General features: G+C 40.6%; 1 protein-coding gene across 1 annotated transcript; it reads left to right on the forward strand.

Annotated features, from left to right (window-relative positions):
- Positions 1 to 792: 792 nt before the first annotated feature.
- Positions 793 to 1,617, forward strand: LOC145130651 (uncharacterized). Its single transcript, XM_079065422.1, has one exon. The coding sequence runs from the start codon at positions 793 to 795 to the stop codon at positions 1,615 to 1,617; it is 825 nt and encodes a 274-aa protein (XP_078921548.1).
- Positions 1,618 to 14,692: the final 13,075 nt, after the last annotated feature.

Below are 14,692 nucleotides of genomic sequence, written 5' to 3' on the forward strand. Positions count from 1 at the left end.
AAGTAGCCAAACTTTTAAAGATATAAAAAAGCTTAAAATAATTTGAAACTTAATCTAAACTCCATAACTCAATAATAAAAAGTTGTTTTATTAACAAAGTTAGAAACCGGTTTCAATCCGTATAACGTCGAATTAAAATTGAATATAAATTTTAACCGGTAAAATTTTATATGAAATAAATTCAACTTTATGTTTTTTGGAACACTTTAAATGTACCATGAAATATTTTATGCATGAAATATTTATGATACAAAATGTTTTAAAATGCTAGAATAATAAAACATTGATAAAAACCCTTATTTACAAAACTTCAAATCTATGCAATCCATTTAAAATTCACTTGGGATTTTTGTGCAGTTCATGTGGATTTTAGGGTCACCTTATTCATTTGAATTGTCAAAATAGTCAAGATGTTTTTCTATTTGCTTATGGGATAAAGGTCACCTAACCATTTGTGAAATAAAACTCACATGGTTTTTTAAATGGATGATTTGATCAATTTCTTATGTGATAAATGTCACCTAAGCATAAGAATTTTGAGGCATATATGGGATGAACTTGTCATATAAAAACAAAGTAATGTTTTTGGATCCCATAAATCTAAGAATTACATAAAAGTTGTAATTGGTTATCGTAACCTACCGATCAACAAAATCACTTGAGTAGTGGGTCGCCTCCTCAAGTAATTTTGGGTGATGTGGATCTTAGCTTTTCAAAATTTAATTTGAAGGGTAATTATTTTTTAAAAGAATTCATATCGAAGATATTAAAATGAATCTTATTATTTTGTAGATGACTACCCCAACTGTAACCACCTCATCACTCACCATCCGATCCATCATCAAAAAAGAAAAACTAAGTGGACCCAACTTTCTTGATTGGTTCAGACAATTGAGAATTGTCCTCAAGCATGAGAAAAAAGACTATGTCCTTGATGAACCTATCCCAAGAGAGCTCCCAGCTAATGCTCCCAAAGCATCGAAAGATGCTCGGGCGAAACGTGTGAATGATTCGACCGAAGCGGCTTGCATCATGCTTGCAACTATGACTCCTGAACTTCAAAAAACTTTTGAGTTTCATGAAGCATTTGAAATGATTGAAAAATTGAGAGTCAAGTTTCAAATTCAGGCTAAGCAAGAGAGGTTTGAGACCTTGAATGCTTTCATTGGTTGCGAGATGGCCGAGGGATCTTATGTGGGTACACATGTACTCAAAATGAAAGCTTATGTTGAGCAACTTGCACGCCTCGGATTCCCATTTGGGGATGAGCTAGCGACCGATGTGATCCTAGCCTCATTGCCTAAGTCATTCAACCAATTTGTGATGAACTTCACAATGAATGAATGGGAGAGGACCATCAATGAGCTTCATTACATGCTCAAAAATGCTGAGGCAAACATCAAGAAATCTGGGAACAATCCAGTGTTGATGATCCGTGAGGGTCAAATCTCTAAGAAAAAAAAGGCAAAGCTGCCAAGAAAGGCAAGGGAGGTGGAAAGGGTAAAGGAAAGCCTACTTCTACTAACCCAACTCCTAAACCAAAGCCTACTACTGACGCTGATTGCTTTCACTGCAATGAAAAGGGACACTGGAAGCATAACTGTCACAAATACCTAGAGGAACTTAAGAAGATCAAGGCCAACCAGTTTAGCACCTCAGGTATATATGTGATTGAATTACATGCATTCCGTACCAATTCTTGGGTATTCGATACTGGAAGTGGTACTTGATGGGTTTTATGCATAAGAACAATCCTATGTGCTCATACAAACCCTAATGCTTGGATCTAGGTTTCTCTATTGTACATCCAATGAATCCAAGACTTACAAACCCTAGATCTATCAAATAAGAACTGAAATAAGGGTTTAGTAATTACCTTTGATTGTTATATAGCAATAACAATCAATCCTTGCTTTGATTGGCTTTAGAAAGCTTAGTGCCTCAAATCCTGCACCTCTAATGGAGTCACAAACACCACTAAGCAACTTGGATGAAGAGGGAGGAGAGAGGATGCACCAAAAACGGCTGGAAACCCTAGAGGAACACTTGTACACGTTTTTGGGGCATAGGGGTCCTATATATACATGTAGGCCATTAGGGTTTGCAAATAGGAAACCCTAATCTGACTGCTTAAGCCCTAAGCAGTCCAATGGACCATTCCAGAAGGCCCTTGGACGATTTCTTTATGGTCCTCCATACAGAATTCGTCCATTGCCATCTAATGGATCCTAAGCCCAACTTTGTAACTATCTTATAATTACAATATCAGTCCCCTTAATTTGATTAATCTCTTTTAGCCACAAAATTAATTCTTAATTAATTCTTGACTAATATTAATTAAACTATATGATTTCTCCTTTAATATATTATTCTTATAATATATTAATAAATCATAATTAAACCTTTCTCACCTTAATTCATCCTACATATTGCTATGGTGAAGGCAACCCAAAAGGACCATGCTCATAATCGGGTCAATTACATACCAAAATAGTTATGGACTTAGACACTAATCCAACAGTACTAACATCTGAAACGATTTGCAGGGACTAAAGAATGTTAGATAACTAAGAGATGGCAATTTGGAACTTCATGTTGGCAATGGCAATCGAGTAGCTGTCAAAGCCATAGGACAATATCATCTTTTGCTTCCAAATGGCCTTAATCTTATTTTGAACAATTGTTGTTATGTACCTAGTATAACTAGGAATATTATCTCTACTTGTCGCTTGTATGAACAAGGTTTTCGATATATGTTTGACTTTGATTCTGAATATATTTTTGTGTTTAAAGATAATGTGTTCTATTTTGAGACTAGTCCCAAAAATGGAATATATGAAATCGATTTAAATGGTTCATACACAAAGGATAATTCAATGTTCAACTTAAATAAGAAAAAAAAAGTTAGACTCAAATAAAACTTATTTATGGCATTGTCGACTTGGGCACATAAGTAGAACTCGCATTTGTAAGCTCCAAAAGGATGGGATCTTAGAGTCACTAGGCTCAGAGTCTTTTAATGTATGTGAATCATGTCTATGTGGAAAGATGACCAAAGCTGCTTTTACTGATGTTGGTGAAAGAGCTTCGGATCTATTAGGACTCATACATACTGATGTATGTGGACCTTTTAGAACAATGACCAGAAGTGGTGAAAGATAGTTCATTACATTTACTAATGATATAGTAGATTTGGATATGTGTATCTCATGAAACACAAATATGAAGCATTCGATGTCTTCAAGGTTTTCCAAAATGAAGTACTGAATCAACTTGGTAAAAGGATTAAAGCCATACGATCAGATCGTGGTGGTGAATATATGAGCTATGAGATTGATGAACATCTGACGAATTGTGGCATAGTGTCACAACTCACTCCACCGGGAACACCTCAACATAATGGTGTCTCAGAAAGGAGAAATCGTACTCTACTTGATATGGTGCGATCGATGATGAGTCATACTTCCCTTCCTCATTCATTTTGGGGTTATGCCCTTGAAACCGCAGCTCGAATTGTAAACATGGTTCCAACTAAAAAGGTTAGTAAGACTCCCTACGAGTTATGGCATGGAAAGGTTCCATTAATGTCTTACTTAAAGATATGGGGTTGTGAAGTATATTTTAAAAGATAAACTTCTGACAAGCTTGACGCTAGATCTGAAAAGTTAATCTTTTTGGGATACCCAAAATAAACCGTGTGTTATAACTTCTTTCGGAAAGATGAAAACCGCGTGTTCATAGCCCGTAAAGCAATGTTTCTTGAAACTGACTTTATCTCACATAAAGTAAGTGGGAGCCCCATTGACCTCGAAGAAATTCGAGAGACACAACCTTTAGTTGAGATTGATAAACAACACAACATTGTTGAACCTGAAATTATCGTTCAGAAAGATTAACTTGACATATTTGGATTTGTCATTCCTGAACAGGAAGTCTTCTTCATGGATCAATGTAAATGAGAACTGAAATTGAATCCATGAATGACAATCAAGTATGAGACTTGGTTGACTTACCTCCTAACAGCAGGGCTGTTGGAAGCAAGTGGATCTTCAAGAAGAAGATCGACATGGACGGAAATGTTCAAACTTTCAAAGCACGAATTTTCGCGAAAGGGTATTGTGACAACCCGAAATTTTGTCCGTTTCCGTTACGCGATTTCCATTAATAAAATTTCGAATTCATTAACTTTTCCGTCAAACTTCTTGGTTTAGAAAATAATCTAGTTATATAAAATTAAATTATTTACGAGTTGGAACCAAAAATCGCGCGGAAACCCGAATATCTCGAAAAATCAAACAATTCCGGCCTAAGTGAGTTTACGACCATAAACTCGTTTACGACCGTAAACTCGTTTACGGCCGTAAACTCGTTTACGGCCGTATACCCGTTTACGGCCAGCAAAGAGTGGACCCCCACCACCGACCACAAAACCCCTATAAATATGAGACTTCCACCCTCGTTTGAACATTGCTGGCCGAAAACTCTCTCCTTCACTCTCTAAAAACCTTGACCGTAAACATCTAAAACACCTTCAAACTTCGGGAACACATCGAGAAACACCGTTTGGAGTCACTTCGGGACGTCTGGAGCACTTATCTCTTCGAAATCAGCACTATTGTTCTTGAGTTTACGGTCCACCTTCAAAGACCGTAAACCCTGTTCTTGAGTTTACGACCGTAAACTCACCAAGCCTTCAGAAACCGTAAACTGTCTGTCGACCGTAAACCCTTGTTCACAGCCGTAAACACCTTTCTAAGTGGTGCTTTTGGCTGAAAACCCACTTTCCTCGATTCGATCAAGTCCCGGTAACATTCCTCAACCGAACACAAGTGTTCCTCTAACACTTTATCTAACGAAATCGCTAATTTAGACACATATACGTATTTATTTGATAATAGGATTTCGTAAGTGTCACGTGCAACAACTCGAGGATCTTCATTTCAGTCAGCGCTTTCACGCAACAACTGTGAGTTCATACCCCTACATTTTCAGTATTTTTAATGTTTTCAGGGGGGGATACTAACTAAACATAAATGTTTTCAAAACTTATGCAAATCTCATACTTTAACCCTTTTATACTGTGTTGAGCATAAGGGACGTTTTCACTAAAATTGCATAGTTTTCCGGACACGCTATTCACTATACATGCAAACTATAATCGGTATAGTTTGGGATTTTTCTAAACATAACAAGTACAGGAACTTTCACTACTAAACATATGCGCTAAGACAGAAACAGTTTTACAGTTTACATCACTACTTTATCATGGTATTCATAACTGTAATTATCACTACATACGATATACATACGGATTTTCACTATGGTAGAACGCTACTACACTACATGTAAACTAGATTGTATGATACTGTGAGGCGCTACTTCACTACTATACCCTTAGGTGTACAGGGATAAATCCTATCATAGTATAACCAGAGTCTCCTGGAGGGAGAGCGTGAGATTTATGAATAGATCTATTCGGGACTGACAATCCCACACCCGGACTGCTAGCTACAGTTGGGCAGGCATGCCTAGGGTGACAAATGTCATTTAACTCGACGCCTGAAGAACGTTGGAAATGTCTCTAGTTATATCAAGCATGGTTATACAACTCACAATATGTATAAATCACCTTTAGTTTACTACTTGACACTCTTCAACAGTTTTATTTACGCTAAATAGAACTAATACACACTACAACTGGAAAACTTTCAGAGTTTACAAACAGAACTGAACATACAATGGTTTCACGTACGAAATACTTATCCATCGTGATTAGCATTTTCTAGTCACATGAAGTATTACTTTCGCGCATCACTACAGTTTTCAGTAACAAACAATCACGATTTCATACAGAATTGAGAACACTACATCTTCACTAAAGAAAATATCGGATTTTCTTGAAACAATGCAAAACACTTTTACGAACTCATCAACGATTTTCATTACAAACCACTGCTTATGAACTCACCAGCTTTATGCTGATACTTTTTCAAACTGATGTACACATTTTTATTCACTGTAATGGTTGTGTTGCTATGATTACTATTATTCATTGGTTGTGATGCTACACATGACGTCCTCCACCCCAGAACGTTTCCGCCATTCTGGTTTTGGGGTGTGACAGATTGGTATCAGAGCCCTTGTTTATAGCGAACTAGTATGCCGAACCTTACGTGGTATACAACTATAAACACTAAGGGGACTAAGTGCTCTACGCTAAAAGTATACTTTCAAAATATAAAGTATTTTTTTATAAAAAGTATACGAACATGCATACATAACAAAATTCGTGTCGCTAGTAGAACAGAACAAAAGTATTTGGATGCTGGAACGCTGCGGTTAAACCTGGGCAGTTATGTAATCATGTTTAGGGTGAATATAGCCTGATCAACTATATTCAGTCGAGACATGACCAACATGTGCTTGGGAGTGACTGTGGTATTACAGCAGGCCTAAAAACTTACCAAAATCATTCTACATAAAATACTATAGGAGTATTTTAGCTAGAGCCAAACTCAGTATACAGATGCACTCTAAGCGTTGCTACCTCTTCTTCATTAAGCGATAACTTACTTGCGTTAGTAACCTTTCTGTGCTTATCGCTCGGTAGTATACTTTTATTATCAGGATGAGATATATTTTGTTTTATATATATCTCGAGGACTTACCATCCTCTTCTTCCTGATTGATTTCTAGAACGAGATGCCTCCCCGACCAAGACCCATCAGAAGGAACGACGACACTCCGCCACCACCACCACCCCCTCAGTTCGATCCCGTCATGTTTCAGGCAGCAATTACCGCCGCCGTGACTGTAGCAATGGCACAAGTGAATGCTGGTGGGGCAGGAGGTGGAACCGACCCTCAGAGACAAGATGGAAGTCAGGGACATAAAAAAGAATGTTCCTTCAAGGACTTCATGACTGCAAAACCCAAGTCCTTCGACGGAAATGGAGGTGTCATCGCCCTGACTCGATGGTTCGAGAAGATCGAATCCATCTTCGAAATTTGCGTCTGTTCTGAAGAAAACAAGGTGAAGTTCGCCGCCTGCACCTTCACCGACAGAGCCTTGACCTGGTGGAGTGGTCGAGTCAAAACCCTAACCCTGCCAGTGGCTAATGCCATGGGTTGGGAAAGACTGAAGGAGATCATGCTCGCGGAGTACTGCCCAAGGGGGGAAGTGCAAAAGTTGGAGCACGAACTCTGGAACTTGAAGATGAAGGGTTTCGACATCGCTGCCTACACTGCTAGATTCTGTGATTTGGCTCTCCTCTGTCCGGGAATGGTCACCCCGGAAAGCAAGAAAATTGAAAGGTACATCTGGGGACTGACACAACCAACAAAAGGGAATGTCTTGGCTGCTAGACCGATTACTTTGGAAAGCGCCAAGGATCTGGCACAGACTCTGATCGATCATGGAATCGATCTGGATGAGGTGGCAGCTGTCTCCGATCCACAAAAGGTAAGCGGTGGGAAGAAGAAGAAGTTTGGTAACAAACGGAAGGGTCAGTCTTCGCAGGAGCCCTCCAAGAAACAACAAACAGTGGCAGTTCATGCTGTTACTGCTCCTGCTGCTGCTCCCACTGCTGTTCCAACCACCCAATCTCCTACCGGTGGTTATACTGGGAAACTACCCCTGTGCAACAAGTGTAACTTCCATCATCACGGGCCCTGCCATGAGTTGAATTGCAACAGCTGTGGGAAGAAGGGACACACAGCTCGATACTGCAAGACACCGGTTCAACCAACCAACCAGGCTCCGGGAGCGGGCGCTGGTCAAAACTTGTTATGGATGTGGAGAGGCTGGGCACTTCAGGAGAAACTGCCCCAAGGCAACAACTGGTGGCAATACAGGAAGAGTTCTGGTGATGGGCCAGGAGGAAGCAGTTGCTGATCCTACCGTTGTTACGGGTATGTTCCTCCTTGATAACTCTCATGTATGCATTCTATTCGATTCTGGTGCGGAGAGGAGTTTTGTTAGTCATGCATTCAAACACCTAATCAAATGTAAATCCCAACATTTAACCGAAACATTTACCGTCGAGATGGCTAACGGAAAGAAGGAGAGCACTAACGAAATATTCATAGGCTGTACTCTTACCCTAGACAATTATTCCTTTCCCATCGATCTTATGCCTGTGTCCATCAAGAGCTTCGATGTCATTATCGGCATGGATTGGTTGAGTTCCAATCGTGCTGATATTCTTTGCTTCGAGAAGGCTATCCGTCTCAATCTTCCCTCTGGCGAAACCCTTATGATTTATGGTGATAAACTCAGTTCGAACCTCCGTATCATTTCGTGCATCAAAGCTCAGAAGTATATGCGGAAGGAGTGCCATGCATTCCTAGCTCATGTTGTCGACGAGACGCAAAAAGTTAGAGACCTCGAGAGCATCCCCGAAGTCTGTAACTTTCCTGAGGTTTTCCCCGAAGATCTTCCAGGAATCCCTCCCGAGCGCCAAGTCGAGTTTCGTATCGACTTAATCCCCGGAGCTACTCCTATAGCTAAATCTCCTTACCGTTTAGCGCCAGCAGAAATGCAGGAATTATCCAGCCAGCTCAATGAGCTGATTAGCAAAGGATTCATAAGGCCGAGTTCCTCACCCTGGGGAGCTCCGATCTTATTCGTGAAGAAGAAAGACGGATCCTTCCGGATGTGCATCGACTACCGAGAGCTGAACAAGCTTACCATCAAGAACCGATATACCTTACCCAGAATCGACGATCTCTTCGACTAACTCAGGGAGCCAGCTATTTTTTGAAGATAGATCTAAGATCAGGATACCATCAGTTGCGGGTTCATGAGAATGATGTGCCTAAAACAGCATTCCGAACTCGCTATGGACACTACGAGTTTGTAGTAATGCCCTTTGGTCTAACCAACGCACCGACAATATTCATGGACCTGATGAATCGGGTGTGCCGCCCTTTCTGAGACAAGTTCGTGATTATGTTCATCGACGATATACTTGTCTATTCGCGGAGTGAGAATGATCATAAACAGCACTTAAGGCAGGTGTTAGAAACATTAAGGGCAGAAAAGCTATACGCGAAATTCTCGAAGTGCGAATTCTGGATCAGGAAGGTAAAGTTCCTTGGACACGTGATTAGCAAGGAAGGAATACACGTGGACCCTTCCAAGATCAAAGCGATTGAGAATTGGTCTACACCAAAGACACCCACTGAAATCCGGCAATTCTTGGGTCTCGCGGGCTATTATCGTCGGTTTATTCAGAATTTCTCCAAAATCGCAAAGCCGTTAACTACCCTGACACAAAAAGGTGTAACCTTTAGTTGGGGAGTTAAGCAAGACACTGCGTTTCAAACCTTGAAACAGGCCCTATGCTGCGCACCTATCTTGTCCCTGCCCGAAGGGACGGAAGACTTCGTAGTCTATTGTGATGCATCCAATCAGGGCCTAGGGTGTGTGCTCATGCAGAGAGGAAATGTCATCTCCTATGCCTCGAGGCAGTTGAAAACACATGAGGTCAATTACACAACTCATGATTTGGAGTTGGGAGAAGTGGTTTTTGCATTAAAGATCTGGAGACACTATCTCTATGGAGCCAAGTGCACTATCTTCACCGACCATAAGAGCTTGCAGCATATTTTTGATCAAAAGGAGTTGAACATGAGACAACGGCGATGGGTAGAGCTACTCAGTGACTACGAGTGCGAAATTTGCTATCATCCCGGCAAGGCCAATGTGGTAGCAGATGCCCTCAGTCGAAAGGAGTATTCAGGACGTAAGGTGAAGGCACTAACAATGAGCATCCATTCCCATTTGTCCGCGCAAATCAGAAAGGCTCAGGTGGAAGCTTTGAAAGCAGAGAACGTGGCAAATGAGTCACTGCGAGGAATGGACAAGAACTTGGAGCTCAAGGGAAACGGAGTGTACTACTTCATGAACCGGATCTGGACCCCAAAGTATGGTGGTTGCAGAGAAGTTGTCATGAACGAAGCTCACAAGACTAAATACTCCGTTCACCCAGGTTCGGATAAGATGTATCTGGATCTCAAACAATTCTATTGGTGGCCAAACATGAAAGCGGAAATTGCTACTTTCGTGAGCAAGTGCCTGACTTGTGCCAAGGTAAAAGTAGAATATCAAAAGCCCTCAGGTTTACTTCAGCAGCCGGAGATACCTGAGTGGAAGTGGGAAAGGATAACCATGGATTTTATCACCAAGCTACCCAGATCTCCGAGTGGGCACGACGCCATTTGGGTAATTGTCGATCGGTTCACAAAATCCGCCCACTTCCTACCAATCAAAGAAAACTTCAAAATGGAGAGACTCGCCCGAATATACCTTCGAGAAATAGTTCGCCTTCATGGTGTACCTGCATCCATTATCTCCGATCGAGATAGCAGGTTTACATCAAGGTTCTGGCAGTCACTACAGATGGCTCTTGGAACTAAGTTGGATATGAGCACGACTTATCATCCGCAGACTGATGGACAGAGTGAGAGAACAATTCAGACATTGGAAGACATGTTGAGAGCCTGCGTCATCGACTTCGGCGCGTCATGGGACACTCATCTTCCTTTGGTTGAATTTTCTTACAACAACAGCTACCATACCAGCATCAAGGCTGCGCCGTTTGAAGCCCTTTATGGCCGTAAGTGCAGATCCCCTCTGTGCTGGGCTGAGGTGGGCGACACGCAGCTAGCCAAGGGTCAAGTCCCCGACAGTACTCTCACTGGTCCTGAGATCATCCGAGAGACAACTGAGAAGATAGTACGAATCCGGGAACGACTGAAAGCCTCACGAGATAGACAAAAGAGCTACACCGATAAGAGACGAAAGCCCTTGGAGTTTCATGTTGGTGACCGCGTCCTTCTGAAGGTCTCACCCTGGAAAGGCATGATACGCTTTGGGAAGCGTGGAAAGCTGAACCCAAGGTACATTGGACCGTTTGAGATCCTTGCTAGGATCGGTCCCGTAGCATACAAACTTCAGTTACCACGGGAGCTCATCAACATCCATCCTGTCTTCCACGTATCGAACCTAAAGAAGTGTCTGTCTGATGAGACACTTGTGATTCCTCTCGTCGAGATCGAAATCAACGAGAACCTCAACTTCGTGGAAGAACCGGTCGAAATCATGGACAACGAGATCAAACGAACGAAACAAAGTCGCATCCCGATTGTGAAGGTTCGTTGGAATGCCAAGCGGGGACCTGAATACACTTGGGAGCGCGAAGATCAGATGAAACAGAAGTATCCGCATCTCTTTTCTGATCCATGATTTGTATTCTATGTTCGAATTTCGGGACGAAATTCCCTCTAACGGGGGGATGATGTGACAACCCGAAATTTTGTTCGTTTCCGTTACGCGATTTCCGTTAATAAAATTTCGAATTCATTAACTTTTCCGTCAAACTTCTTGGTTTAGAAAATAATCTAGTTATATAAAATTAAATTATTTACGAGTTGGAACCAAAAATCATGCGGAAACCCGAATATCTCGAAAAATCAAACAATTCCGGCCTAAGTGAGTTTACGACCGTAAACTCGTTAACGACCGTAAACTCATTTACGGCCGTAAACTCATTTACGGCCATAAACTCATTTACGGCCGTATACCCGTTTACGGCCAGCAAAGAGTGGACCCCCACCACCGACCACAAAACCCCTATAAATATGAGACTTCCACCCTCCTTTGAACATTGTTGGCCGGAAACTCTCTCCTTCTCTCTCTAAAAACCTTGACCGTAAACACCTGAAACACCTTCAAACTTCGGGAAAACATCGAGAACCACCGTTTGGAGTCACTTCGGGACGTCTGGAGCACTTATCTCTTCGAAATCAGCACTAGTTCTTGAGTTTACGGTCCACCTTTAAAGATCGTAAACCCTGTTCTTGAGTTTACGACCATAAACTCACCAAGCCTTCAGAAACCGTAAACTGTCTGTCGACCGTAAACCCTTGTTCACGGCCGTAAACACCTTTCTAAGTGGTGCTTTTGGCTGAAAACCCACTTTCCTCGATTCGATCAAGTCCCGGTAACATTCCTCAACCGAACACAAGTGTTCCTCTAACACTTTATCTAACGAAATCGCTAATTTAGATACATATACGTATTTATTTGATAATAGGATTTTGTAAGTCACGTGCAACAACTCGAGGATCTTCATTTCAGTCAGCGCTTTCACGCAACAACTGTGAGTTCATACCCCTACATTTTCAGTATTTTCAATGTTTTCAGGGGGGATACAAGCTAAACATAAATGTTTTCAAAACTTATGCAAATATCATACTTTAACCCTTTTATACTGTGTTGAGCATAAGGGAAGTTTTCACTAAAATTGCATAGTTTTCCGGACACACTATTCACTATACATGCAAACTATAATCAGTATAGTTGGGGATTTTTCTAAACATAACAAGTACATGAACTTTCACTACTAAACATATGCGCTAAGACAGAAACAATTTTACAGTTTACATCACTACTTTATCATGGTATTCATAACTGTAATTATCACTACATACGGTATACATACGGATTTTCACTATGGTAGAACGCTACTACACTACATGTAAACTAGATTGTATGATACTGTGAGGCGCTACTTCACTACTATACCCTTAGGTGTACATGGATAAATCCTATCATAGTATAACCAGAGTCTCCTGGAGGGAGAGCATGAGATTTGTGAATAGATCTATTCGAGACTGACAATCCCACACCCGGAATGCTAGCTACAGTTGGGCAGACATGCCTAGGGTGACAAATGTCATTTAACTCAACGCCTGAAGAACGTTGGAAAGGTCTCTAGTCATATCAAGCATGGTTATACAACTCACAATATGTATAAATCACCTTTAGTTTACTACTTGACACTCTTCAACAGTTTTATTTACGCTAAATAGAACTAATACACACTACAACTGGAAAACTTTCAGAGTTTACAAACAGAACTGAACATACAATGGTTTCACGTACGAAATACTTATACATTGTGATTAGCATTTTCTAGTCACATGAAGTATTACTTTCGCCCATCACTATAGTTTTCAGTAACAAACAATCACGATTTCATACAGAATTGAGAACACTACATCTTCACTAAAGAAAATATCGGATTTTCTTGAAACAATGCAAAACACTTTTACGAAGTCATCACCGATTTTTATTACAAACCACCGCTTATGAACTCACCAGCTTTATGCTGATACTCTTTCAAACTGATGTAAACATTTTTATTCACTGTAATGGTTGTGTTGCTATGATTGCTATTATTCATTGGTTGTGATGCTACACATGACGTCCTCCACCCCAGAACGTTTCCGCCATTCTGGTTTTGGGGTGTGACAGATATACTCAAATTCAAGGTGTTGACTATGAAGATTCTTTCTCGCCAGTTGCTAAGATTAAATCTATTAGGATTATCATGGCCATAGCTGCATATTATGACTGTGAGATATGGCAAATGGATGTCAAAACCGCTTTCCTTAACGAATATCTTAAGGAAGATGTTTATATGGAACAACCTAAAGGTTTTGTCAAATCGGATAACCTAAAGAAGGTGTGTAAACTGAAGAAGTCCATTTATGGATTGAAACAAGCATCTAGGGCATGGTACCATCGTTTTGATGAAAAAATCAAAAAAGTTTGGTTTCTCAAAAAGTCCCGATGAACCATGTGTATACATCAAAGCAAGTGGGAGCCATATTGTTTTTCTAATTCTATATGTTGATGACATATTATTGATCGGGAAAGATATCCCGACATGAAGGAGACTAAGTCCTACCTTAGTAAGTCCTTTCAAATGAAAGATCTAGGGGATCCTGCATACATACTCAGTATTAGGATTTATAGAGATAGATGCCAAAGACTCATTAGTTTGAGTCAGAGTACATACATTGACAAAAGAATGAAACGCATACTGCATGGTACCAGTATTTCTAAGCCTAACAGCCCTAGTACTGAAGATGAAATCAAAAGAATGAAACGCATACCGTATGCTTCAGCGGTAGGTTCAATTATGTATGCTATGACATATACAAGGCCAGATGTAGCTTATGCTATTAGTATAACTAGTAGGTATCAAGCTAATCCTGGCAAAAAACATTGGGTGGCTGTTAAGTACTTAAGTACTTAACAAGAACTGAAGATATGTTTCTGGTCTATGGAGAAGTTGAGGAAGAGCTCATTGTAAGATGTTAAACCGACGTTGGTTTCAACACTGATCGAGATAACTCACGATCACAGTCGGGATATGTGTTAACATTTAATGGAGGAACCATTGCCTGGAAGAGTGTGACAACCGGCTATTCCAGGTCAACAAAAGTCAATTTAGTCAACATAAGTCAAATAGTTAAAACTTAAATCATGAAAATTCACTTTGCTTTAGAGGTTTTCGGTTTATGGAATCAAAAGCCATGAGATTTCGGTTGCAATGGACCGAAATCTCATGCCTAGACCGAAATCTCTTCAAGACCGAAATCACTTCTAACCGAAATCTCTTCTAGCCAAAATCAATCAAGACTAAAGTCACACCTAGGACCGAAATCACATGTGATTTCGGTGGCCTAAGGGTGATTTCGGTGGTAATTAGGCTGAAATCTCAATTTGGATAAGATGGTGCTCCTCCCAATGTGATATAATACACAAACCAATGCATATATCACATCACCTTCACTCCCTTATATAAATATTAACCCAAAAACCCCTCCTTATTTCTCAA

Source organism: Lactuca virosa, chromosome 8 (assembly GCF_052849685.1).
Source record: "Lactuca virosa cultivar CGN04683 chromosome 8, Lactuca_virosa_CGN04683_v6, whole genome shotgun sequence".
In the NCBI taxonomy this organism is placed as follows: domain Eukaryota; kingdom Viridiplantae; phylum Streptophyta; class Magnoliopsida; order Asterales; family Asteraceae; genus Lactuca; species Lactuca virosa.